This window comes from Chiloscyllium punctatum, chromosome 38 (assembly GCF_047496795.1).
Source record: "Chiloscyllium punctatum isolate Juve2018m chromosome 38, sChiPun1.3, whole genome shotgun sequence".
NCBI classification, from domain to species: Eukaryota; Metazoa; Chordata; class Chondrichthyes; order Orectolobiformes; family Hemiscylliidae; genus Chiloscyllium; species Chiloscyllium punctatum.
Window position 1 is genome coordinate 11,772,024 of NC_092776.1, and position 27,754 is coordinate 11,799,777.

The following is a 27,754-nucleotide window of genomic DNA, read 5'->3' on the forward strand; positions in this document are numbered from 1 at the left end:
AGTTCCCACATTCAGATCATTAATATATGGTGTGAATATAGCTGGCAGGCCAAGCACTTGCATTCACATAGCACCGCTGACATGCTAAAAATGTCCCATGCTGAGCTTGATCAGACAGAATTTGACATCACATCACATAAACAAGGATTGGTGCTGAGTCCTCTACTTTTTGTCATTTATATAAATTATTTGGATAAGAGCATAAGAGGTACAGTTAGTAAGTTTACAGAAATTGGAGGTAGAGTGGACAGCGAAGAGGGTTACCTCAGATTACAACAGGATCTTGACCAGATGGGCCAATGGGCTGAGAAGTGGCAGATGGAGTTTAATTCTGGAGCGTCAGAGGCTGAGGGCTGACCTTATAGAGGTTTACAAAATTATGAGGGGCATGGATAGGGTAAATAGGCAAAGTCTTTTCCTGGGGTTGGGGAGTCCAGAACTGGAGGGCATAGGTTTAGGGTGAGGGGGGAAAGATATAAAAGAGACCTTTAGAGGGTGGTACGTGTATAGAATGAGCTGCTAGAGGAAGTGGTGGAGGCTGGTACAATTGCAACATTTAAGAGGCATTTGGATGGGTATATGAATAGAAAGGGTTTGGAGCGATATGGGCTGGGTGCTGGCAGGTTGGCTAGATTGGGTTGGGATATCTGTTCGACATGGACGGGTTGGACCGAAGGGTCTGATTCCATGCTGTACGTATCTATGACTCTATGACTCTATAATCAATATTGGGTCAGGTAAATTTAAGTTTGGTGAAAGCTAAGTTTGAAGAAATGTCTTTAGGATGCAGTGGGGCAGAGGGAATTATGTAGGGATTGCCATATTTAAGGTGCAGACAGCTAACAGGCATAGATCACCACTGTGGGTAGTGCAATGAAATTCATGTCAGGTGTGACAGGACAGAATTGGCGAAGATCAATGATCTCATTGGTTTCAAGAAGAGATTTCTCAAAAATCACATTTCACGAAGTTCTGATTTGTTATTTATAAATGTCAGCAACAGTGCTGGTTTCATGGCTTCTATTTAGTTGATCAACATCAAGAAAATACATTTTATTATCTCTCTACCTTGTATTGAGTCAAATCATTAACTAATTTACAGTATCTTTCTTTACGTTATGACTGGGGGACTGGTCTTGTTGTTGAACTGTTAATCAGAAACATGTCCTGGGGTTTGAATCCTGCCAAGGCGGATGGTGCAATGTAATTTCAATAAAAACCTCAAATTAAGAGTCTAATGATGACCACAAATGATGTGAAAAAAAACCAATCTGGTTTACAAATGTCCGTTAGGGAAGGAAACTGGTCTGGCCTACATACGACTCCAGACCCACAGCGATGTGGTTGACTCTTAACTACCCTCTGGGCAATTAAGGATACGCAATAAATGCTGTCTTGGCCAGTGACTCCCTCATCCTGTGAATGAATAAAAACTTTACTCTCTCTATAACACTCATATAAGGAATATTAGGTTTGGAATTATTTGCTATATTCCTGTTGTCCCTGCTTTCACCATTTGTCAGATAATAAACTCCAATACTTTTTATCTTTAATTTTCAGTCCAGTAGTGTCATTGAATTATTACAACATGACAAGAGGCCCTTCAGCCCATCGTGTCTGCATCAGTCATCTAATCCAAATTTCTAACACTTGCTCCTTAGCCCTGTGTGATGCAACATTTCAAGTACTCAACTAATTACTTCTTAAATGAAGTAATTCCTTTCTGTTTTGCTTTATCAGAAAATGGTGCTGTGTTTTAATTGGTTTGTTGTGTATTATATCTTAGTTGGCTGGTTTGCGATGCAGAAAGATGGCAACAGCGTGGGCTCAATTCCTACCAGTTGCAGTTACCATGAAGGACTCTCCTTCTCAATCTCTCCCCTCACCCTCAGGTTTCAGGTTAAACCATCACCAGTCATCTCTCAAATGAGAGAGCAGCCCTGTGAACTGGTAGGACGAGGGCGACTTTACCTTTTATATCTCAGGACAATGCACCGATAACTCTGGTTTCCATATCTGCCCTCGTGTGCTTCTTCCAGCTCAAACAACTTTCAGCAGCTCTGATTCCTTCAATGTTGGGACCACATCTTTAATTATGCATTAATGATCTGGATGAAGGAAGTGAGGGCTAAGTCTGCAGATAACACAAAGATAGGTGGAGGGACAGGTAGTACTGAAGAAGCGGTGGTAGTGACTTGGCTGCAAAGTCTTTACATTTTTCTCTCCTCTCTCTCTGTACTCCTGTGTTCAATGGACGGCAGAGAAACACATTCTGATGGGACAACTTTCCTTAAGAATTCATGCAATTGGCCTTTTCCTCACTCAGTTACGTGCATAGGATGCACTTCCCGGAAAACAGAAATCCCTGTTTCAGAAATGATAAATCCCCACCTCTATACCCTCAGATATTTTAAGTAAAGCTGTCATTTCTTGTTTTGATTTCATTGTTGGAAGAGATTGCTGGGAACAAGTCCTGGTAGCTGTTCATGTGACAGTGATAAACTACATCTCAATGTGTGGCTGAGTAGGAATTGGAGTCATAGAGCCTTACAGCATGGAAACAGACCCTTCAGTCCAACCAGTCCGTGCCGACCATAATTCCAAACTAAACTAGTCCCACCTGCCTGCTTCTGGCCCATATCTTGCCTATTCATGTAGTTATCCAAATGTCTTTTAAATATTGTAACTGTACCCACACTCACTACTTCTTTAGGAAGTTCATTCCACACCTGAACCAGTCTCTGTGCAAAAAAAATTGTTCCCATGTCTTTTTAAAATCTTTCTCCTCTCACCTTACAAATATGCCCCATAGTCTTAAAGTCCCCCAATATATGGAGAAGACACCTTAACTTTACCCCTGTTGACTTTATAAACCTTTACAAGGTTACCCCTCAACCTCCCACGCTCCAGTGCGCCTGATGCAGCATAGAGTCATAGAGATGTACAGCATGGAAACAGACCCTTCGGTCCAACCCATCCATGCCAACCAGATATCCCAACTCAATCTAGTCCCACTTACCAGCACCCGGCCCATATCCCTCCAAACCCTTCCTATTCTTATACACATCCAAATGCCTCTTAAATGTTGCAATTGTACCAGCCTCCACCACTTCCTCTCGCAGCTCATTCCATACACGTACCAACCTCTGCGTGAAAAAGTTGCCCCTTAGGTCTGTTTAATATCTTTCCCCTCTCACCCGAAACCTATGCCCTCAAGTTCTGGACTCCTCAACCACAGGGAACAGACTTTGTCTGTTTACCCTATCCATGCCCCTCATAATTTTGTAAACCTCTATAAGGTCACCCCTCAGCCTCCGACACTCCAGGGAAAACAGCTCCAGCCTGTTCAGCCTCTCCCTATATCTCAAACCCTCCAACCCTGGCAACATCCTTGTAAATCTTTTCTGAACTCTTTCAAGTTTCACAACATCTTTCTGATAGGAAGGAGACCAGAATTGCACGCAATACTCAAACAGTGGCCTAACCAATGTCCTGTACAGCCATAACATGAACTCCCAACTCCTGTACTCAATACTCTGACCAATAAACAAAAGCGTACCAAATGCCTTCTTCACGATCCTATCTACCTGCGACTCCACTTTCAAGGAGCTATGAACCTGCACTCCAAGGTCTCTTTGTTCAGCAACACTACCTAGGACCTTACCATATACGCCCTACTAAGATTTGCTTTCCCAAAATGCATCACCTCACATTTATCTGAATTAAATTCCATCTGCCACTTCTCAGCCCATTGGCCCATCAAGCTCCTGTTGTAATCTGAGGTGACCCTCTTCGCTGTCCACTACACCTCAAATTTTGATGTCATCTGCAAACTTACTAACTGTATCTCTTATGCTCTTATCCAAATCATTTATGTAAATGACAAAAAGTAGAGAACCCAGCACCGATCCTTGTGGCACTCCACTGGTCATAGCCCTCCAGTCTGAAAAATTAACTTACACCACTACACTCCATCTTCTACCTTTGAGCCAGTTCTGTATCCAAATGGGTAGTTCTCCATGTATTCTGTGAGATCTAACCTTGCGAATCAATCTCCCATGGGGAACCTTGTTGAATGCCTTCCATATAGATCACATCTAACACTCTGCCCTCATCAATCCTCTTTGTTACTTCCTCAAAAAACTCAATCAAGTTTGTGAGACATGATTTCCCACGCACAAAATCATGTTGACTAGCCCTAATCAGTCCTTGCCTTTCCAAATACATGTACATCCTGTCCCTCAGGATTCCCTCCAACAACTTGCCCACCACCAATGTCAGGCTCACTGGTCTATAGTTCCTTGACTTGTCCTTACCACCCTTCTTAAACAGTGGCACCACGTTAGCCAACCTCCAGTCAGAACAGGACAGGAGATTTTCCTGACTTTTGCATCATGAAACATCAGCCTCAGATCTCCAGGTTGGAGGTCTGTGGTCCAAAGATTCATATCCAGTAACAATATTCTAGTTTCCATATTAACAATATCAAAGATCAAGAAGGATTCCTAATCCCTTCCTGGTTTCATTTATCAATAAACTCAGGGAACTCCTCACTCTCAGCAGCCTTTCAGCTGAGCTGTTAAACCAGGACTGTGCCTATCCTATTTCAGGTTGGGGGGTAAAAGATCCCATATCAGTATTTCAAAGTACTGTAGTTCTGCCCATTGTCCTGCCCAATAGTTACCCCTCAACACACAAGTGCTCAAAAACATTGCTGTTTGTGGGAGCTTGCTATGCAAGCAATGACTTTCACATTTCTGACATTACAACTATGACTCTACTTCAGACTGTAAAACAATGCTTGGGAAATGCTTTGGGACATTCTTGAAGGTTAATGTTCATGTTACATCGATCTTGCACACACTCCCCCAAGGGAGGTCTCCTCTAGCTTTCAGAGGGAACAGATGTGCCTGGACTAGTTCGTTAAGGTTCTAGTGATTCCGGCTCACCAGTTGTAATTGTACTAATTGCTATCATGTGACAAACCTTCCCACCTAAGAGCCTCCTCTGTTCACATTCCATGGGGCCGCATCCTCTGTCCCTAATCTCTAGATCAGCTCCAGACAAAGGAGGACTGGTGGCAGTGACCCTCTCTCACATGCTGGTGAAGGTGGCAAATGCCACCAGGAATGGTCATTGGGGAAAGAGGTGAAGGGCGCTAGATAAATGCAAGTTCCTTGCAAGCGAGAGGAAAGGGAATTGATATTTTGGAAGGCGGAGATGGGTAGGATAGAATGGGAGGAGACAGAATTGCCTGTTTTACAGCTGTACTCATTCTTTGTGGGGTTTTTTTTGGTAGATATGATATTTACCCTGTAATTATTATTTTATATCCCAGAGTCTCCTCCTGACGTGCTGCAACCTGTAGCTCCCATCTTCTCAGGACCCACCACAGAGAAGTTCTGCCAGCTGTGTAGTGCCTGGTTCAACAACCCGATGATGGCCCAGCAGCACTATGAGGGCAAGAAACACAAGAAGAATGCAGCCAGAGCCAAACTCTTGGAGCAGCTCGGTGAGACCCTGGATTCAGAAGCCCTCAGAGGTACATGTGGCTGCTTGCTTTTCTTAAGACTCTCCTTTTGGCTTAAGTCCCAGATTCTCCGAAGCATCCTCAATATTTTACGAAGCAAAACTTGATTTTCCCTCTCTCTCTTTTTCTCACTTCATCAAATATTTATACAGTTGCTGTTTGATCTTGCTCCCTCTCTTTCCTTCCTTTAAGGTAGTTCTTCTGCTTATTAATCCAAACTGAGCAAAACGTTACAGTGTAGGTTTCCTCTTCCAAAAATTGCCAGCTCTCTGTGACATCATGCACTGTTCAGGCCTCACTATGAGTTACCGACAAAATGCAGCTTGACCTCATCTCCCACCTCCCTCCACTGCTGCAAAATCGCCCAACTGCCCACAACCATAGAATTTTATAGTACAGGAAGCGGCCATTCGACCCATCATGTCTGTATTGGCTCCCGAAAGAGGTACCCAACTACTCCCATTCTCCAGCGCTACCTCCATAGCCCTTTAACTTCATCCCTGTCAAATACATATCCGGCTCTCTTTTGAAACCTCCCCTGGAATCCACTTTCACCACTCTCCCATTTCAAATCCTAACCACTGTAAAACTCTGCTTATCTGAAACCCGGTGGACAGAGTCGTACAACATAGGAACAGGCCCTTCAGCGCCCGGTGGATTAGCAGAAAAGGCCTTTGATTAAATGTTGGGATTCCTGAGGCCATTGGTGGGAATGTTATCATCCACCTGGAGTGCTTGGGTGATGGGGAGGGTGTTTAGGCAGGCAGGAGGATGCTGTGCCTTCGCCCTACACCAGAGCAGGATGGCCCATGATTAAACATCCTGCCCTGTGCCCAGTGAGGTCACCCCGAGGACCACGTCAACACAGGTGCACCCTCTCTGTGGCAGTTAACCAGAGTCTCCAGCTGGGTGACTGAGGGTGGGGGTCAGAGATGCTCAGTGCCTGATCAAGGCAGGCAGGGGGAGGGGGTGTGAGAGAGGGGGCGAGCCCTGGATTCTAATCCATATTCTCCATTGACCACACTACCCCTCCGTCCCCCGACAACACTGCACAGACCCTCCTGTCCTGCGGCCTGTGCCCCTCCTGGATCCTGTGTGTTCCAGCACCAGCCACTATCTCCCTCCTTGGTGATGCTGCTGCTGAGGAGGGGGGGGGGGGCTCTCTGTTGGATGACAAGAACATAAGCAATTTGAGTAGGCCATACAGGCCCTCAAACCCTCATTTCTCCCTTGTCTCCATCCTAAAGGGCTGACCCTTTTATTCTGAGCTGTGACTCCATGTCTAAGACTCCCCAGCCTAAGGGAGATACTATCCCAGCATCTACTTCAAAGGAATGACTCAACCTCATTTCAACTCCATTTAGTTGTCTTTTGTCCCTCACCCTTTCCAAAAATCTATTGACTGCGTGGCAACATGGTTAAAGATTTACACAACAGTTGTCTGAGGCTGAGTGGTTGTGAATGCAGTCATAATATTGGCTTTGGTTTATTGCTGCCAATGAAGTAAATAAACCAATACTTAATCATAGTTAAGCTTGCCTTTCAGCTGCTAGATGCTAGCCTCATGCTCTCTATCAGCTGTGGCTCAGTGGATAACCACTGAGTCAGACGATGGTGTGTTCAAACCCTGAGCAAGGCTTATAAACATTGAAATCGGGATGACATTCCCAAGGCAGGACTGCCATCATGCTGCACTGTCAGAGGTACTGGCTTTGGGGTGAATGTTAAACTAAGGCCCTATGAGCCATGGTCCTGAAGGACAGTGTTGGAAGTTTGCAATGCGTGACTGAATATCCCAGGGTGAAAGATTATCAGATAATTGTCATGTCCTGCTGTGCACATGCTGGCTACCATGCTTCCTACATGTCAAGAATGGATCCACTTCAGAAAGCAGTTCATTGGCTGCAAACCAATTTGTGATGCTGTAAGGTTATGACGGGCACTGTCAAAGTAAATGCAAGTTCTCTTCTTCCTGCTTTGAGTGGATATCAGTTTGGTCTTAATGTGTCATCGTGGTTTATAATGAATTCCACCAGTATACAAACAAAGACAATTGCTACCCTTCATTAGCTGTAAAGTCCTTTGCGATATGCTGAGGCAAAAAAAGATGCTATGTAAATGTAAGGCTTTTTTATCACCTGGGCGTAAGCCAGGATGTGCATTAAAATACCATCAGAAATAGCTTCGTCACTGTCCCTTACTGATGGATAACAATGAACCAAATCCATTCCTTCATAACTGCAGTCCATCTATTAGACTAATCTGGAATCAAGCATTTGGAATAATTCAATAGCGTCATAGGTACTACATTTGATTTAATGGGTATAAGTGTATAATCTAACTTTATGCTACCAAGTCAAGCATTGCAGCACAGAGGCTTTTATTACTCATGTTCCAGCCATTACATGTTGACTGATTTGTATTGATGGGACAGGAGAAATAAGTATTAACAATTTATGGTGTTGGTAAATTGAAGGAATAACAAATACCAGTGAGTGAGGTACAGGCTGGGGCTTAATCAAGGTGTTTGGATGTGTACATATAGAATAACATTGATTTACAAACTGGAACCAGTGGAGGGCTTAGCCTAGCATATATAAATGAGAGATAAGGAGTGAGTTACAGACTGGAATCTAAATGAGGGGTTCGGGGTGGTTCACAGAGAATAACAGATAACTGGTAGTGAATTACAGACTGGAATTGAATTGAAGGGTTCAGGTAGTTTATATATCAAACAACAGATATCCAAGAAGGAGTTACAGACTGGAATCTGTTTTGAAGTGTTTGTGTGGTTTACATATTTAATAACAGATACCTAGTGAGTTACAAACTGGAATCTGATCAAAGTATTCAGGTAGTTTACACGTAGAATGACGGACACCCAGTGATCTGAGTTTTGTCCCCGGAAGAGTATCTTTAGCTGATGTGGCAATGTGACTAAGAAACTGGGCCTGGATAATATGGTTTTGAAAAATCCAACAGGCTCATGTAATACAATTGACTAGTGTATAGACATTACAATCGCAGGCACATCAGTGTTTGGATGAATTAAACTTTTGAGTTACTCAGAGTAATACATTTTCAATAGCATGTCATGTTTCATGTGATGCCCAGTAAAGTGCTGCCCTAATACTAGCAGGCCAGATCTATGACATAGCGATGGTGTCATGAGTGTGCTTCTCAAGGTAAAACTGTATAATGTTTTGGTCCCCTTACCTGTGGAAGGATGATGTGGAAATGACAGTGTTGGACTGGGGTGGACTAAGTTAAAAATCACACGACACCAGGTTACAGATTTATTTGAAAGTACAAGTTTTCAGAGTGCTGCTCCTTTGCTAGGTAGCTAGTGGGGCAGGATCATAGGACACAGACTTTATCGTAAAAGATCAGAGTGTCATACAACTGATGTATTGAACAAACTTAAGTCTTTAATCGCTTTGAATGAGTTGCAGGTTTCAGTTGATTAATATGTAAAGCTAGGAATTTGTGTTGCAAACGTTTCGTCCCCTGTCTAGGTGACATCCTCAGAGCTTGGGAGCCTCCTGTGAAGCGCTTCTGTGATGTTTCCTCCGGCATTTATAGTGGTTTGTCTCTGCCGCTTCCGGTTGTCAGTTCCAGCTGTCCGCTGCAGTGGTCGGTATATTGGGTCCAGGTCGATGTGTTTGTTGATTGAGTCTGTGGATGAGCGCCAACCCAATATACCGGCCACTGCAGCAGACAGCTGGAACTGACAACCAGAAGCGGCAGAGACAAATCACTATAAATGCCGGAGGAAACATCACAGAAGCGCTTCACAGGAGGCTCCCAAGCACTGAGGATGTCACCTAGACAGGGGACGAAACGTCTGCAACACAAATTTCCAGCTCGGCGAACAGAACCACAATAACGAGCACCCGAGCTACAAATCTTCGCACAAACCTTGAATTAATATGTAAATCCCAGAATTGCTTTCAAGTCACAGTCCCGAATAACATAAGGTTTTATCAGTATTTTAAAAAGGTGCCATCTCAGCTCAGACAATGCATTAAAGGTGTGAGGTTAAAGTCTTTCTGTATCCCAAATTTGAGTCAGACTAGTTCTGTTTCCAAAGTAGGAATTTATAAATGTCCCACGGATTGTCTGTCTGCAGATTGTGTGCTTTTTGAACAAAATAGAATGCATTTCCAAATATAAATCTGCAAATGCAAATTCACCCCATAGTTGTGTGTGTGTGTGAGCGTGTGAGAGAGAGACAGTGTGTAAGTGTGTCTGTGCAGGCTTGATAGAGTGTGTCCATCATACTCGCACACCCAATCACACACACACTCTGTGTGTGTGTGTGTCTCTCTCTCTCTCTCTCTCTCTCGCTCTCTCGCTCTCTCGCTCTCTCTCTCTCTCTCTCTCTCTCTCTCTCTCTCTCTCTCTCTAATTGAGGTCTATACGATGCTAAAGTGACCAAAGTAGGCAAGGAGAGGATGTTTCCTCATGTGGGGGAAATCTAGAATGAGAGACCATCGATTTAAGGGCTATGGGGTAGCAGATTTAAGAGCTAAGGAGGAATCATGTCTCTCAAAGGATCATGAATCTGAGGAAGTCTTGACCCCAGAATGCAGTGGATGTCAATACACTGAGTAAATTTAAGGAGGAGATCTCAGATTTTTAATTAGTGCCAGTTGATGGGTTATGGAAAGTGGAGTTGAGGCCAAGGTGAGATCAACCTGATGGTGTTGAATGATGAAGTAGGCTTGAGGTGCTGAACTGCCTAGTCCTCCTTCTTATGGAAGGGATACTGAGTGTAAGATATATCGCAACATCTGGGAGGGCTTACAGGCTAGAAGCTCATCAAGGTTCAGACAGTGTAGATACAGGATTTCTTTATTTCTGTTGCATGTTCTGCCCTCCCTTTCCTTACATTGCCAAGTTATGCTGCTGTATCTCACCCCATCATTTGCATGGAAGCTTTGGCACTGAGTGGATAAAGAGTGGCGCTGGATAAAGCACAGCAGATCAAGCAGCATCAAAGGAGAAAGGGAGTCAGCATTTCAGGTCAGAACCTTTCAACAGGACTTTCCTTCCAGCTCCATTCTTTATCCACTATGGCCCTCCAGCATCTGCAGTTTGCACTATGTCCAAGCTTTGACACTGAGGCTACTGTAGTTGTTAGCGTTGAGTCTCGTTTTAACATTCCCAGACATGTCCAACACAGTGAATTGCACAGCTAAGAAGGGTCAGTGAGACTGGGCAACTCTTTTCCATTCAGGTCTCCCGGAAAGTTCCAGCCCCAATCCCTTGGCACTTACCTCAGAGCGCAGCAGTGGCTGCATGAGCAGCATCTCACTGACCACATGTGAATGTCCACCATTTCCAATCTGTGTGACAACCCCAAAGGACTGTACTTTGTTTGCATAGTAAGAGATGGTCAGGCTGACTATCAATCCCCAGCGACTCAAAAGGCTACACTGGGTCCAATGAAAAGTGGAGAATATTCTAGCTGCATTGCCATTGCTTTGTCAGAAATTCACCACTGCCCATAAAACATTAGTGAGCACTCAGTGTTTAACTGGATGTCATGAAAGGTACAAGGGAGGTAGGTTGAATGGTCTTCATGAATAGGAAGAGTTTAGAGGGAAATGGGCCAAAAGGGACTAGATTAATTTAGGATATATGGTTGGTATGGAGAAGTTGGACTGAAGGATTTGTTTCCGTGCTGTAATAATCTGTCATGATGATTCTATGTCTGTAGCTCTGATGTAGACCCACAAAAGTGAAAGGATAGCCCCCCCCTTCCCTCCCATGGGTCTTGACCTCTTTTCACCATTACATTTTATCAACATTTGGAGTTTTGTTCCCATTCCTACCCATCACCAACCCTCTTTTCTTCCCCCCCGCCCATCCTCCATTAATCTCTTCCCTTGACAACAGGCTCAGCCTGCAGTTTTGCCTTTGGCATCATCTCTGAAATGTGGAAATATATCTGAGCATGGGATAAAACCTAGGGCTAGAAATTGATCGCAAAATACTCACTGGAAGTGAATGTTTTTTTTTAACATAAATGCCTGCAGCTTAATTGCAGTGAAAAATGTCCCACTCCAGTGAGAAGCCCAGATTCATTGAAGTGCATATTGTAAATCAAGGTTTTTGAAATAGGTAAGAACGTCGAGTAATGTGGTGGATAACGCACCATTCTGCATAGATTTCTGCTCACATGCCAAACTGTGAAATCATCCAGGGAGATCCCATCATGTGGATATAGGAGACTGGCAATTCTTGCAGTGAACTAATGATCAAGAGAATGAAACTGCCTCGCACCACAGCAGTTTGAGGCTTCGTGATCTAGAATTCACTTTAAGAGCTCGGCAAATTACTGGAAAAAAGATACTCATAATTCAAGGAAAATTAGTAGATGGGTTGTGAATTTGAGTTTTTTTTTTCCAAACAAAATTAGAAACAAAAATTCTACCAAGTGACCAAGCAGCCAAAGTCATGTAATACAAAGTGACCAGGTAAGGAAATCTGTCATCGTGACCTGGTCTGGCCTACCTGTAGGTCTGGGTGCGTGTTAATGTGGTCCAAGTTAACCAATAGCTGAAACACATCAGCAAGCTAGACAATTGTATCAAAGTGTCATTACCGAGCAGAAGCCTGATCCATTTCCATAGGGTCATCACACTTTACATCTTGGCGAGAATGAAGAGATGTCCCTGTCGCTGGAGAATGTTGTGGTTCTGCATTGGCTATGATTCATTCAGCCTTGTCTGCAGCATCTAATGAAGTAGCGATATGGCACCCAGTACAGGTTGCACACTCTGGCATTTGTCTAGCAAGCCAGAGATCCCACTGATGCCTTTTGTACCTGAAAGGGTTAATGGACACCATGTGATTAGCTCTACCCATCAGGATGTAGTCAGAAGTCACATGACACCAGCAGGTTTATTTGAAATCAGAAGCTTTCGGAGTAGCGCTCTGAGTAAACCTGTTGGACCATAACCTGATGTCATGTGACTTCTGAGTTTGTGCACCCCAGTCCAACGCCAGCACCTCCACATTATCAGGCTACAACAGGAACTAACCAGTGTATCTAACTAATGTGTTCCAATGCCAGTTACCTAGAACTGTGGAAAAGGAAATTCACTGTCAAGAAGTATGAGGTGACACACTTTGGAGGTTTAACAGAGCACAGAGAACACGTTAAATGGTAGACCCTATGAAGTACAAAGGCCCAGAGAGGCTTGTGTATATGTCTATATATACTTGAAGACAGCAGGAGAGGCAAATAAGATGGTTAAGAAGGCATCTCAGATATTTGCCTTTGTTGTGCAAGACATTGAGTTTACGATAGAGTTACGAGTGTGGTGCTGGAAAAGCACAGCAGGTCAGGCAGCATCCGAGGAGCAGGAGAGTCGACATTTTGGGCATACAGGCATTCCTGATGAAGGGCTTATGACCGAAATGCCGATTCTCCGACTCCTCGGATGCTGCCTGACCTGCTGTGCTTTTCCAGCACCACACTCGACTCTGATCTCCAGCATCTGCAGCCCTGACTTTTTCCTATGATAGATTTTATATATGATGTTAGTTGGGTCACAGCTAACTGGAACGTCAGTGCTGTCCGTGTCACCGGAGTGAACAAAAGGAAAAATTTAGGACTGAATTGGGAAGGAACTTCTTCATCCAAACGGTTGTGAATCTATGGAATCCCTGACCAGTGAAGTAGTTGACGTTGCTTCGGCAAATGATTTTAAAGCTAAGATAGATTTTTTTTTTCTTGAACAATAAAGGAATTAAGGGATACAGTGAGAGGGTGAGTAAGTGGAGCTGAGGCTGCAAAAAGATCAGACATGATCTTATTGAATGGCAGAACAGGCTTGAAGGGCCAGACGGCCTACTCCTGCTCCTAGTTCTTGTGTTCTATTTTGCAAAAGACAAAGGATTAAAGACCAGGTCAGAAATTCAGCTTGCAAGAGAAGATTACCGCGTGAGCTCAATCCAGTGAGTCGCCTGCAGCAATCAGTACTTTCAAAGAAAAATGGAGAGAGGCTCACAAAAATACCTCAAGACAAAATAGAACCTCAGTGTTGTTCCTGCAGATTCATTCTAGGCACTAGAAGAGAATAGGAACGTTGTTACAAAGCAGGAAAGAGCTTTTATTTGTTAATTTTCACCAAGAGTACAATGTCCAGCACAGGGAAGGCAGATGATTTGATGTCTGGGAGGCGTTACTCACACTTATTTAGAAACTTGAAACTAAATGAAATTAGAAATGATCAGGGTCACCTTGAACAAAGGAAAACATTTAGTTTGTCCTTGGAACTATCAAAGGGGTTATAGATGTTGATGAATGGAATATTGCCTATCTATAAATGGTACCTTATTAAATAGAAATGTCCAAGAATCAGATTGCGCCTGGGGAGGTAGGGTTTTGCAATCGCAGAGGGTCAGATCCTGGAGTTAAAACAGCCTGGATTACTTTTCTAGGCACTGCTGCTCCCCTCCCGGAGGTTTCCAAAGTAATCCCACATTTAATGTCCCTCTGGGTCTTGTCCCCTCCACACTGGTTGGGATGAGTAGGATCTAGACTCTCATGGCTAGCTTGATATAGAATCCCTACAGTATGGAAACAGGCCCTTCAGCCCATCAAGTCCACACAGACCCATTCCCCTGAATAATGCACCTAACCTAAACACCCTGAACACTATAGGCAATTTAGCATGGCCAATTCACCTAATCTGCACATTTTTGGACTGTGGGAGGAAACCCACACAGACATGGGGAGAACATGCAAACTCCACGCAGTTAGTCGCCTGAGGCAGGAATTGAACCCAGGTCCCTGGCACTGTGAGGCAACAGTGCTAACCGCTGAGCTGCCATGCCGTCCCTTGGTAGTTAATAGCCTTTCACCTGAAGGCCATGAGCTCAGTGTCCATTGCAGAGAACTGAACATGCGCATTGATAGTTAGAGGCTACACTGGCACAGATGTTGTCTCATGGATGAGAGAATGACACTTGACTCCCAATAACCCTCACAAATGGAGGTGAAACATTCCACGATACTGTTCTGAAGGAGATCTGTGCACTTCCCCCACCCCCTCCCGCCCCCATGCACTGACATACATATGTATCCATCAAACAGCATCACTACAATAGATTTCTGCTATCACTGCCCTTTTGTGGGAACTTCCCGTATGCAAATTGGCTGCCATATTTCCTATGTTGAACTGTGACTACATTTCACAATGACTTCTATGGCTGTAAAATGTTCTTCAGTGCCCTGGATTTTGATAGTCACTATACAGGTACAAGACTTTCTTTCAGAATTGGCCGTCAGGGTTCTTTTGAAGTAAACATATACAAATTTCCTGACTGAAAAGGACCAATCTCCTGAAACAGGCAGATGAATCGGACACACAAAATAAAATGAAGGTAGTCAAAACAGACAGTGGTATAGCCTTAACTCTGTTGTAGAACAGCGTTTGTGTCTCTGTTTCTAAACCCGATAGGCCTCAGTTCGAGTTCTACCTGTCCCAGAGGTGTGTTATGACAGATTGATTAAAAATGTCTACAGTCATAAATCTTTCCTTATTCAAGGTAGACAACATTGTTGCCAACAATCTTCGCAAGTCCAGTCATCCATCATAAGGACAGACAGTCTGACCTTTCTTTCCCAGATTCTAATTTTGATAAGTGGCCTTAGACGAATAATTGCATCATCACATCTTAATCAAAAAAACAAATCAAATAAAAACAATTATACTTGAGTATTGCAGCTGAAGAAAAACTTACTTCAGTCAGGAATCATCTTAGTCTTTTTTTTATCCGATGTTGAATTCTTTTTTTTATATCCTAAAGGTGTCTTTATGAAAAGACAGCTTGGCAAATCTCAGAACATCGGCCTGACTAACTGACTCAAAATCCATTCCTTTAAACAGAGTTCAAGTCAAATGTATCCACAAACACGCAACATGCTAATGTAAACCCCATTCAAAGGGATAAACTGGTCTCCTTGGGCGAACACCCTATGGTAAGAAATGTTATTCGAACACAATACTTCTCTCATTTGCTTTGAAGGAGATCTGATTGGAGTTTTGTGATAATAATTAACTAAATTGACAAAATTAAGTTTTCTGTAATAACAAAAGATTCATATACCACATAACCATAAAACACAGGAACAGAGCAGGCCATTCAGCCCAACAGTCCTGCTCAAGCACTCAATAAGATCACAGCTGATTTGATAATCCTTGACTCTATACCTCCAGAAGCAATAGCAACAGGAGTAGGCCATTCAGCCCCTCAGGTCTGATCCAACATTCAATAGGATCCTCAACTCCACTTTCCTTCCTTTTCCCCATTACCCTTGATTCCCACACTGATTAAAATTCTGTCCCTGTCAGCCTTAAATATATTTAATGATGCAACCTTGAGGTAAAATATTCCACAGATTCACTCTTTTCTGAGTGAAGAGGTTCCTCCTCATCCGTGTCTTCAATGGGTGACCCCTTTTTTTTCTGAGATGATGTCCTCTGGACCTAGACTCTCCCATTAGGGCAAACAACTTAGACCATAAGACCATAAGACATAGGAGTGGAAGTAAGGCCATTCGGCCCATCGAGTCCACTCCGCCATTCAATCATGGCTGATGCGCATTTCAGCTCCACTTGCCAGCGTTCTCCCCGTAGCCCTTAATTCCTCCACTTCTCCACATCCACCCCACCAAGCCATCTAAGAATGTTGTATGTTTCAATCAGGTTGCTTCTCAGCTTTCTAAACTCCAATGACTACAGACTCAACCTGCTTAACATCTCCTCACAAAACACTTTCTCCATTCACAGGATGAACCCTAGTGAACCTTCTCTGAACTGCCTCCAACACCAGTATACTTTTCCTTTGATAAGGAGCCCTGTGGAGTTGCACAGGGACTGCCTTGGGTAAAACTGAAAAAATACCAGCAAGATAGAATATTTCCATTGAAGTAAACTTTGCACAAGTTATAGAGACATAGAGGCATATAGTTGTCCATGCCATCTAGATATCTTAAATAAATCTAGTCCCATTTGCCAGCATTTGGTCCATATCCCTCCAATCCTTCCTATTCATATACCCATCCAGATGCCTTTTAAGTGTTGTTATTGTACCAGCTTCCACCACATCCTCTGGCAGCTCATTCCATACACACACCACCCTCTATGTGAAAAAGTTGCTCATTAGGACCCTTTTAAATCTTTCCCTTCTCACCTTAAACCTATGCCCTATTAGTTTTCGACACTCCCATCCCAGGGAAAAGAACTTTCCTATTTACCGTTTTTGTGCCCCTCATGATTTTAGAAATCTCTATATAGTCATCCCTCAACCTCCAATGCTCCAGGGAAAACAGCCCCAGCCTGTTCAGCCTCTCTCTATAGCTCAAATCCTCCAACCCTGGCAACATCCTTGTAAATCTTTTCTCAACCCTTTCAAGTTTCACAACATCCTTCCTGTAGCAGGGAGACCAGAATTGCACAATATTTCCAAAAGTGGCTGAACCAATGTCTCATACAGCCACAACATGATCTCCCAACTTCTATACTCAATACTCTGACCAATAAAGGAAAGCATGCCAAATGTCTTCTTCGCTATCCTATCTTCCTGTGACTCCACTTTCAAGCAACTATGAACCTGCACTCCAAGGTCTCTTTGTTCAGCAACACTCCCCAGGACCTTACCATTAAGTGTATAAGTCCTGCCCTGATTTGTGTTAACTTAAAAACATTATTTACATGAGGTAACCACATCGAACGTATGTGGGTCAGACTTTTGCAGAATCATGGAAAACTGGAAATCTTTAAAAAAAATAGAAGGCATGAGCCATTGTCTCCTTTCTGTTTCTTTCCCATTTAATCATGGGATATGGGTCTCATTGGCTAGGCCAGCATTTATTGTCCATCTCTCTCTGGGTTTCCTCTGCAAACCCATTTATTAATTCATGGGTTAAGGGCATCACTGACTAGGCCACTCATTTACCCAGAAGGCAGTTGGGAGTAACATTACTGTGGGTCTGGAATCACATGTAGACCAGACCAGATAAGGATGGTAGTGTCTTCCCTAAGGGACCTTAATGAACCCAATGGTTTTTTCCCAACAATTGACAATTGTTATCATTAGGCTCTTAATTCAAGATTTTTATTGAATTCAAATTCCATCATCTGCCATGATGGGGTTTGAACACGTATCCTGGAAATTTATCTTGGTGTCTGGAGTAATAATCCAGGATAATGCTATTAGACCATCATCCCCATATTCCCTTTTTTCTCTTGAATCCTTGCCCCCTTTAGTCCACAACCTCCATTATCAGCATAAACAGCAAGTTTTGTAGCTGCTCCAGTTCTGAAGAATGGTCACTGCACTCAAAACGTTAACTATTTTCTCTCTCCACAGAAGCTGCTGGACCTGCTGAGTTTCTCCAGCAATTTCTGTTTTTGTTTGTTGCTGATAGCTAACTCCACATTCCCACCAAATCCTGATAATCTTTCAGCCCCTTCCTGAAGCATGAATCTATCCGTCCGGCGTTAAAAATATTCCAAAGTCTCAGCGAGAGGAAATTCTCCTTAAATGGGCAGTTTCTTATTTTTATTTTTTTTTAAATGGCGATCCCTGATTCGAGATTCTCCCACAACAGAAAGCATGCCATCCATAGCCACCCTGTCAGAATTGTGTTTTCCCAGTGCAAAAGGCCAGAATAAGAGGGGCACAGAGATTTCAGAGAGTTGTGTGGCCAGAGGAGGTGACAGATTGACGCCTGACAGGGTGACCTGAATGAGGATGAGCATTTTAAAAATCGAGACATCGATTAACTAGAAGCCAGTGTAGGTCAGCAAGCGGAAGGTGAACAGGACATGGTGTTGGCTTAAGACACGGGCAAAAGAGTTTTGGAAGGCCTCAAATTTATGGAGAGTCAAAAGTGAGATGTCAGCTAGGAACATTTAGGAATTGTCAAGTCTAGGGTCTCAGACGGAGAATGTTGAGGTTAAATCTGGAAAGGGAGGAGCAGAGTTTCAGGGATGGGATGGGCGATGTTCCTTACGGTCATACAGTTGCAGTTTTTACAGCACAGAAAGAAGCCCTTCAACCCATCGTATCCATGCCAGTCATCAAATATTAAGCAATTGTAATCCCATTTTCCAGCACTTGGCCTTTTATGCGCTGGGATGTCTAGTGATCATCTAAACGCTCCCTAAATGTTTTGAGGGGTTCAGTATCTAGCACCCCTTTAGGCAGCAAGTTCCAGATACACCACTCCCTCTGGGTGAAAATGCTTTTTCTCAAGGTCAGTGTAAAACTCATACTCCTTATCTTAAAACTGTGCCCCCTAGTTATTGACTGAAGGGGAAGTTTCATCCCCTATATTGTATTGTATTCCCTATCTATAGTATATAGCCCTTCAGAACTTTGTACAGCTCAATCAGATTCCCCGCACCCCTCAGTGTGCTCTGCTGTAAAGAGAATAACCTCAAATTATCGAGTCTCTCTTCAAAGCTGAATCTCTCCAGCCCAGGCAAAATCCTGGTGAACCTCCTCCGCTCCCTCTCTATTGTAATCACATCCTTCCGAGAATGTGATGATCAGAACTGCACACAGTACTCCATCTGTGGCCTAACGTAAATCTTATACAACTCCATCATTACCTCTTTGGAGTGGATGTGTGGTCAGAAACTCAACTTGGAAACACATTTAAGCAAAAGTGAGGACTGCAGATGCTGGAAACCAGAGTTTAGATTAGAGTGGTGCTGGAAAAGCACAGCAGCCAAGGAGCAGGAAAATCAACGTTTTGGGCAAAAGTCCTTCCTCCGGAATGAAGCTTAAAAAGCTAAGGTTTCCATTTAAGCAAACGGAAACACATTTGACACCCAGGTTGGTTCAGGACCAACTAGTTAGCAAGAATTGCATTAATAAAGACCGGTAACTATGACAGAAAGCTCAAAGCATGTCTTTTGGATTTTCCAGTATTTAACTGAAGGAAATTCCTGCACATTTAGGGATGGGTGTTTGACAAAATTTTATCTAATTTAGAATCATTGCGATAAGTGAACTGGCATTGAGATCGAACAGGATGTTATCACTGCTGTGTTTACAGCTGGTGTTACCAAGGGCTAGCATATGGATATGATACAGGAGGAGATAGTTCATATTCTCAGAATAAGGGGTCAGGCATTTTGGACTGAGGAGAAATTTCTCCACTAGTCTTTGGAATTCTCAATGTTGAAATGCCATGGATGCTCAGTCTTTGTGTATGTCCAGGAAAACAATCAGTTGGTTTTTAGACACAAAGGGAATGAAGACATGTGCGAATAAGGCAGGAGGTTGGAGTTCATATAGAAGAGCAGGCGTGATCCTAGTGAATGGTGAGGCTGTCCTGAGGGGCTGAATGGCGTACTCCAGCTCCTATTTAGTCCGACATTCATCACATTACTGTGCATCCCTGGAATAGGTCAGTTCCTGACAAATCAGTAGTCCTTGTGTTTCATTATGCAATGTGTGAGAAAACAATTTAGTGTGATAAATGCTAGTATTCAGTTACAGTGACCAGGGAAAAGAACAGAATATGTCTGGAATGTAATTTGAAAAGAACAAGTCAATGAAAGCAGTTTGGCATTCCCTGTTATAATACAGAATATAGCCCAGAAATTGGAGAGGATGTGTTTGCTGCAGAGTATTTATCTCATCTGATACTCTATGCTTTTTATTGGAACAACTGTAGTTCTCAAAATGGGAACTATATTTCCACATCTTTATTTAGTCACAGTGCTGGTGACTTTGAGGTCAGGTACAGTGTAGGTTGATTGGAGAGATTCCAGCGGTACTCTGACAGAGCATCATCAATCTCACACTCTGAAAATCAGTCCTTTCTCCTCATTCATGTATTTATATCCCTTCTATTGTAGCACATATCCCTGAATGTAGGACAGGAATGTGGATCAGGGAGCTGACTTGGAGGGCCACAGAATGTTTCTGTCACGTAGGACAAGACGCCAGTCTTTTTGGCTTGCAACTCACATTTCTGACATTGCAAGCATCACAACCGATAGACTGTCCATCAACATCAGAAACATCGGGTACACATCGTTAGCCCCCCTCCGACTCCCCACCCTTCCCCCTCTCCCAGAGGATAAGCAAACCTTGCATTTATTTAGCACCTCTGCTTCAGGCAATGATGACAGCGTTGCAGCTGTTTTGTCTTCCCTGGAGTAGGATCCCACAAGCAGCATTAAAATGCATAAACAGTACCATTCAGAAGGTTTGGGAATTGTTGAAATATTCTGTCGTAGAGAACTGTGGAGGCTCAGTCATTTAACATGTTTATGACAGAGACCAGCAGAGATGAAGGATATCAAGGAAGCTGCTGATAGTGTAGGGAGGCAATGGTGTAATGGCGATGTCACTGGGCTAGAACCTCAGACTGAATGTTCTGGAGGCGTGAGCTCAAATCCTACTCAGGGCACACATGGTAAAATTTGAATTTAATAAAACAAAAATTGGAATTAAAAGCGAGGCTAATGGTGTTCGTGTAACCATTGGGACTCAGACCCACAACCATCCTACTTTCGGAAGTAAAAGGGCTGCCAACAGAGTCAGGCATTTTACATTCTTAACGTATTCAACACAGGAACTTACCTGCGCTGGCCTACATGTGACTCCAGACCCACAGCAACGTATAATAAAGGAAGGGAAATAAATCCTGGCAGCTTGCCCAGCAACATCCAAGGAATAAATATAAAAGAAAGCAAAACTGGAACAGTCTATTTTTGTGTAATGTGTTGCTATGATATGGAATGTACTGCCAATGAGAGCAGTGGAAGCGATTTAGTAATAAGTTCAGTTCGAGACTGGAGAAATATATATATATTTGAAAAGGAAGGAGCAGAGGTGGGTGGCACGGTGGCAAGCACTGCTGCCTCACAGCGCTAGAGACCTGGGTTCAATTCCCGCCTCAGGGACTGACTGTGTGGAGTTTGCACGTCCTACCCGTGTCTGCATGGGTTTCCTCCGGGTGCTCCGGTTTCCTCCCACAGTCCAAAGATGTGCAGGTCAGGTGAATTGGCCATGCTAAATTGCCTGTGGTGTTAGGTAAGGGGTAAATGTAGGGGTATGGGTGGGCGGCGGGTCGGTGTGGACTTGTTGGGCCGAAGGGCCTGTTTCCACACTGTAACGTAATCCATTTTAAAAAAATCTGTAAACCAAATAGTTCAAAAAGAAAATGCCAGCACAGGAATAGGCCCTTCAACTTTCCAAGCCTGCGCCAATCCAGATCCTCTATCTAAACCTGTCACCTATTTTCTAAGGGTCTGTATCGTTCCTGATGAAGGGCTCCAGCCCGAAACCTCGATTTTCCTGCTCCTCGGATGCTGCCTGACCTGCTGTGCTTTTCCAGCAACACACTCTCAACTCTGATCTCCAGCATCTGTAGCCCTCACGTTTTCCGATGATAGAGTTATATATGATGTGAGTTGGGTCACAGCTAACTGAAACACCCTCCACCCTCTGCATAAAGAACTTTTCATATTCGTTTGAAGACCGTAGAGACACAAGTGGCCTCTGCTGTGTTGCACAATTCTAAGATTCTATCAATTCTGACCCAACCGATTCACAGTGCCCAACTAAATTTTTTTTATAAATCACAAACATATTGCTGGCTCAGATGTGCTGAAATCATGACTGTTCAAAGAAAGGCATCTTTCAAGGCATCTATAAAATGTAGAATTCTTCTGTATTCTTTGATGTGAATGTGGATGGTATTGGCCACTTGTTACCCATCCCTAATTGCCCTGAAACTGAGTGACTTACTGGGCCATTTCAGAGGGCAGTTAAGAGTCAACCACTTTGCTGTCAGGGTGGAGACACAGGCGAGACCAGGTAAGGACAGCAGATTTGATTTTTGATTTGATTTATTACTGTCACATGCTGTTTTGGAAAATGTAGGAGATGATGGATTCTCAGGGGAACATAGCACGAACAGCCAAGTTTCTGGCATTAGGACTGGCTCTAATGCAACGAGGGGTACATCGGCTTCCAAGAGATCTATTGTGTTAGGGGATTCTGTAGTCCAAGGTACAGACAGACATTTCTGTGGCCAGCAGCGAAAAAGCAGAATGGTGTGTTGCTTCCCTGCTGCCAGGATCAAGGATGTCTCGGAGAGGGTGCAGAATGTTCTCACGGGGTAGAGGGACCAGCAAGAGGTCATTGTCCACATTGGAACCAAAGATATAGGAAGGGAAAAGGTTGAGATTCTGAAGGGAGATATTAGGCAGAAATTTGAAAAGGAGCTCCTCAAGGGTAGTAATATCTGGATTACTCTCAGTTCTATGAGCTGGTGTGGGCAAGAATAGGAGGATAGAGCAGATGAATGCATGGTTGAGGAGCTGGTGTATGGGAGAAGGATTCACATTTTTGGACCATTGGAATCCCTTTTGGGGTAGAAGTGACCTGTACAAGAAGGAAGGATTGCACCTAAATTAGAAGGGGACTAATATACTGGCAGGGAAATTCGCTAGAACTGCTCAGGGGGATTTAAACTAGTAAGTTGGGGGGAGTGTGGGACCCAGGGAAATAGTGAGGAAAGAGATCAATCTAAGACTGGTACAGTTGAGAACAGAAGTGAGTCAAACAGTCAGGACAAGCAGGAACAAGGTAGGACTAATAAATTAAACTGCATCTATTTCAATGCAAGGGGCCTAACAGGGAAGGCAGATGAACTCAGGGCATGGTTAGGATATCATAGCAATTACAGAAACATGGCTCAGGGATGGGCAGGACTGGCAGCTTAATGTTCCAGGATACAAATGCTACAGGAAGGATAGAAAGGGAGGCAAGAGAGGAGGGGGAGTGTCATTTTTGATAAGGGATAGCATTACAGCTGTGCTGAGGGAGGATATTCCCAGAAATACATCCAGGGAAGTTATTTGGGTGGAACTGAGAAATAAGAAAGGGATGATCACCTTATTGGGAATGTAGAATAGACCCCCGAATAGTCAGAGGGAAATTGAGAAACAAACTTGTAAGGAGATCTCAGCTATCTGTAAGAATAATAGGGTGGTTATGGGAGGGGATTTTAACTTTCTGAACATCGACTGGAACTGCCATAGTGTTAAGGGTTTAGATGGAGAGGAATTTGTTAAGTGTGTACAAGACAATTTTCTGATTCAGTATGTGGATGTCCCTACTAGAGAAGGTGCAAAACTTGACCTACTCTTGGAAAATAAGGCAGGGCAGGTGACTGAGGTGCCAGTGGGGGAGCACTTTGGGGCCAGTGACCATAATTCTATTAGTTTTAAAATAGTGATGGAACAGGATAGACCAGATCCTGAAGTTGAAGTTCTAAATTGGAGAAAGGCCAATTTTGACGGTATTAGGCAAGAACTTTTGAAAGCTGATTGGAGGCAGAGGTTCGTAGGTAAAGGGACGGCTGGAAAATGGGAAGCCTTCAGAAATGAGATAACAAGAATCCAGAGAAAGAATATTCCTGTTGGGGTGAAAGGAAAGGCTGGTAGGTATAAGGAAGGCTGGATGAATAAAGAAATTGAGGTCTTGGTCAAGAAAAAGAAGCAAGCGTATGTCAGGTATAGACAGGATAGATCGAGTGAATCCTTAGAAGAGTATAAAGGCAATAGGAGTATACTTAAGAGGGAAATCAGGAGGGCAAAAAGGGGACATGACATAGCTTTGGCAAATAGAATTGAGGAGAATCCAAAGGGTTTTTACAAATGTATTAAGGACAAAAGAGTAATTAGAGAGAGAATAGGGCCCCTCAAAGATCAGCAAGGCGGCGTTTGTGTAGAGCCGCAGAAAATGGGGGAGATACTAAATGAATATTTTGCATCAGTATTTACTGTGGAAAAAGATATGGAAGATATAGACTGTAGGGAAATAGATGGTCACATCTTGCAAAATGTCCAGATTGCAGAGGAGGAAGTGCTGGATGTCTTGAAACAAGTAAAGGTGGATAAATCCCCAGAACCTGATCAGGTGTACCTGAGAACTCTGTGGGAAGTTAGAGAAGTGATTGCTGGGCCTTTTGCTGAGATATTTGTATCATCGATAATCACAGGTGAGGTGCCGGAAGACTGGAGGTTGGCAAACGTGGTGCCACTGTTTAAGAAGGGCGGTAAAGACAAGCCAGAGAACTATAGACCGGTGAGCCTGACCTCGGTAGTGGGCAAGTTGTTGGAGGGAATCCTGAGGGACAGGATGTAATTGTATTTGGAAAGGCAAGGACTGATTAGGGATAGTCAACATGGCTTTGTGTGTGGGAAATCATGTCTCACAAACTTGATTGAGTTTTTTGAAGATGTAACAAAGAGGATTGATGAGGGCAAAGCAATAGATGTGATCTATGTGGACTTCAGTAAGGCGTTCGACTGATTAGCAAGGTTAGACCTCACGGAATACAGGAAGAGCTAGCCATTTGGATGCAGAACTGGCTCAAAGGTCGAAGACAGAGGGTGGTTGTGGAGTGTTGTTTTTCAGACTGGAGGCTTGTGACCAGTGGAGTGCCACAAGGATCGGTGCTGGGACCTCTACTTTTTGTCATTTACGTAAATGATTGGATGCGGGCATAAGAGGTACAGTCAGTAAGTTTGCAGATGACACCAAAATTGGAGGTGTAGTGGACAGCGAAGAGGGTTACCTCAGATTACAACAGGATCTTGACCAGATGGGCCAATGGGCTGAGAAGTGGCAGATGGAGTTTAATTTAGATAAATGTGAGGTGCTGCATTTTGGGAAAGCAAATCTTAGCTGGACTTATACACTTAATGGTAAGGTCCTTGGGAGTGTTGCTAAACAAAGAGACCTTGAGTGCAGGGTTCATGGCTCCTTGAAAGTGGAGTCACAGGTAGATAGGATAGTGAAGAAGGTGTTTGGTATGCTTTACTTTATTGATCAGAGTATTGAGTACAGGAATTGGGAGGTCATGTTGCAGCTGTGCAGGACATTGGTTAGGCCACTGTTGGAATATTGCATGCAATTCTGGTCTCCTTCCTATTGGAAAGATGTTGTGAAACTTGAAAGGGTTCAGAGAAGATTTACAAGGATGCTACCAGGTTGGAGGGTTTGAGCTAAAGGGAGATGCTGAACAGGCTGGGGCTGTTTTCCCTGGAGCTTCAGAGGCTGATGGGTGACCTTACAGAGGGTTTACAAAATTATGAAGGGCATGGATCGGGTAAATAGGCAAAGTCTTTTCCCTGGGGTCGGGGAGTCCAGAACTAGAGGGCTTAGGGTGAGAGGGGAAAGGTATAAAAGAGATCTAAGGGGCAACTTTTCCATGCAGAGAGTGGTACATTTATGGAATGATCTGCCAGAGGAAGTGGTGAAGGCTGGTACAATTGCAACATTTAAGAAGCATTTGGATGGGTATATGAATAGGAAGGGTTTGGAGGGATATGGGCTGGGTACTGGCAGGTGGGACTAGATTGGGTTGGGATATCTGGTCAGCACGGATGGGTTGGACCGAAGGGTCTGTTTCCACGCTGTACATCTCTATGACACGATGTACCTAGGTACAGTGAAAAGTTTTGTTTTATGTGAAGTACAGGCAGATCATACCATACAAAGTGCATGAGGTTAATAGAACACAGTAAGGAATACAGGTCATTCTGCTGTAACACGTGTCTCGGTAATGCGAATTCGCTATAACGCGATTGATGAATTGCGGACACTATTTCTAGAGCATGAACTGGGTCTTAGTTATAACACAGTTCCAGCCCCGTTAGTTTAAATGGTGCTGCTATTATGCAATTTTCTTATAACCTAAGATTGCATGAGAACAGAGCTACGGTGTTATAGCAGAACCGACTATTCAATGTTACTGCTGCCAAGAAGGTAAACAAGATCAACATTAAATTAAAAATTTGAGAGGTCCATTCAGAAGTCTAATAACACTGAGGAAAAAGCTGCTCTTGAATCTGTTGGTTCATGTGTTTAAGCTTTTGTATCGCCTGCCTGACAAAAGAAGTTGGAAAGCCAGTAGAAGAGATTTCCCTCCCTAAAGGGTATTATAAGACCATAAGACCATAAGACATAGGAGTGGAAGTAAGGCCATTCGGCCCATCGAGTCCACTCCGCCATTCAATCATGGCTGATGCGCATTTCAGCTCCACTTGCCAGCGTTCTCCCCGTAGCCCTTAATTCCTCTAGACAACAAGAACCTATCAATCTCGGCCTTGAAGACATTTAGCGTCCCGGCTTCCACTGCACTCCGTGGCAATGAATTCCACAGGCCCACCACTCTCTGGCTGAAGAAATGTCTCCGCATTTCCGTTCTGAAATGACCCCCTCTAATTCTAAGGCTGTGTCCACGGGTCCTAGTCTCCTCGCCTAACAGAAACAATTTTCTAGCATCCACCTTTTCAAAGCCATGTATTATTTTGTACGTCTCTATTAGATCTCCCCTTAATCTTCTAAACTCCAACGAATACAATCCCAGTATCCTCAGCCGTTCCTCATATGCTAGACCTGTCATTCCAGGGATCATCCGTGTGAATCTCCGCTGGACACGTTCCAGTGCCAGTATGTCCTTCCTGAGGTGTGGGGACCAAAACTGGACACAGTACTCCAAATGGGGCCTAACCAGAGCTTTATAAAGTCTTAGTAGTACATCTCTGCTTTTATATTCCAACCCTCTTGAGATAAGAGACAACATTGCATTCGCTTTCTTAATCACAGACTCAACCTGCATGTTTACCTTTAGAGAATCCTCGACTAGCACTCCCAGATCCCTTTGTGCTTTGGCTTTATTAAGTTTCTCACCATTTAGAAAGTAGTCCATTCCTATATTCTTTTTGCCAAAGTGCAAGACCTCGCACTTGCTCACGTTAAATTCCATCAGCCATTTCCTGGACCACTCTCCCAACCTGTCTAGATCCTTCTGTAGCCTCCCCACTTCCTCAGTACTACCTGCCTGTCTACCTAACTTTGTATCATCGGCAAACTTCGCTAGAATGCCCCCGGTTCCCTCATCCAAATCATTAATATATAATGCGAACAGCTGTGGCCCCAGCACCGAACCCTGCGGGACACCGCTCGTCACCGGCTGCCATTCTGAAAAAGAACCTTTTATCCCAAATCTCTGCCTTCTGTTAGATAGCCAATCCTCAATCCATCCCAGCAGCTCACCTCGAACACCATGGGCCCTCACCTTGCTCAGCAGTCTCCCGTGTGGCACCTTATCAAAGGCCTTTTGAAAGTCCAGATAGACCACATCCACTGGGTTCCCCTGGT

At 43.7% G+C, this 27,754-nt stretch overlaps 1 protein-coding gene across 3 annotated transcripts in view; it reads left to right on the top strand.

Annotated features, from left to right (window-relative positions):
* The window catches only part of LOC140463341 (zinc finger matrin-type protein 4), a 394,724-nt gene that overhangs the window by 149,376 nt on the left and 217,594 nt on the right, over positions 1-27,754 (top strand). For all 3 annotated transcript variants that reach the window (XM_072557164.1, XM_072557166.1, XM_072557165.1), the window contains one exon: positions 5,339-5,542. In XM_072557164.1, coding sequence (XP_072413265.1) covers positions 5,339-5,542 — 204 coding nt within the window. The remainder of the gene's footprint in view (positions 1-5,338; positions 5,543-27,754) is intronic.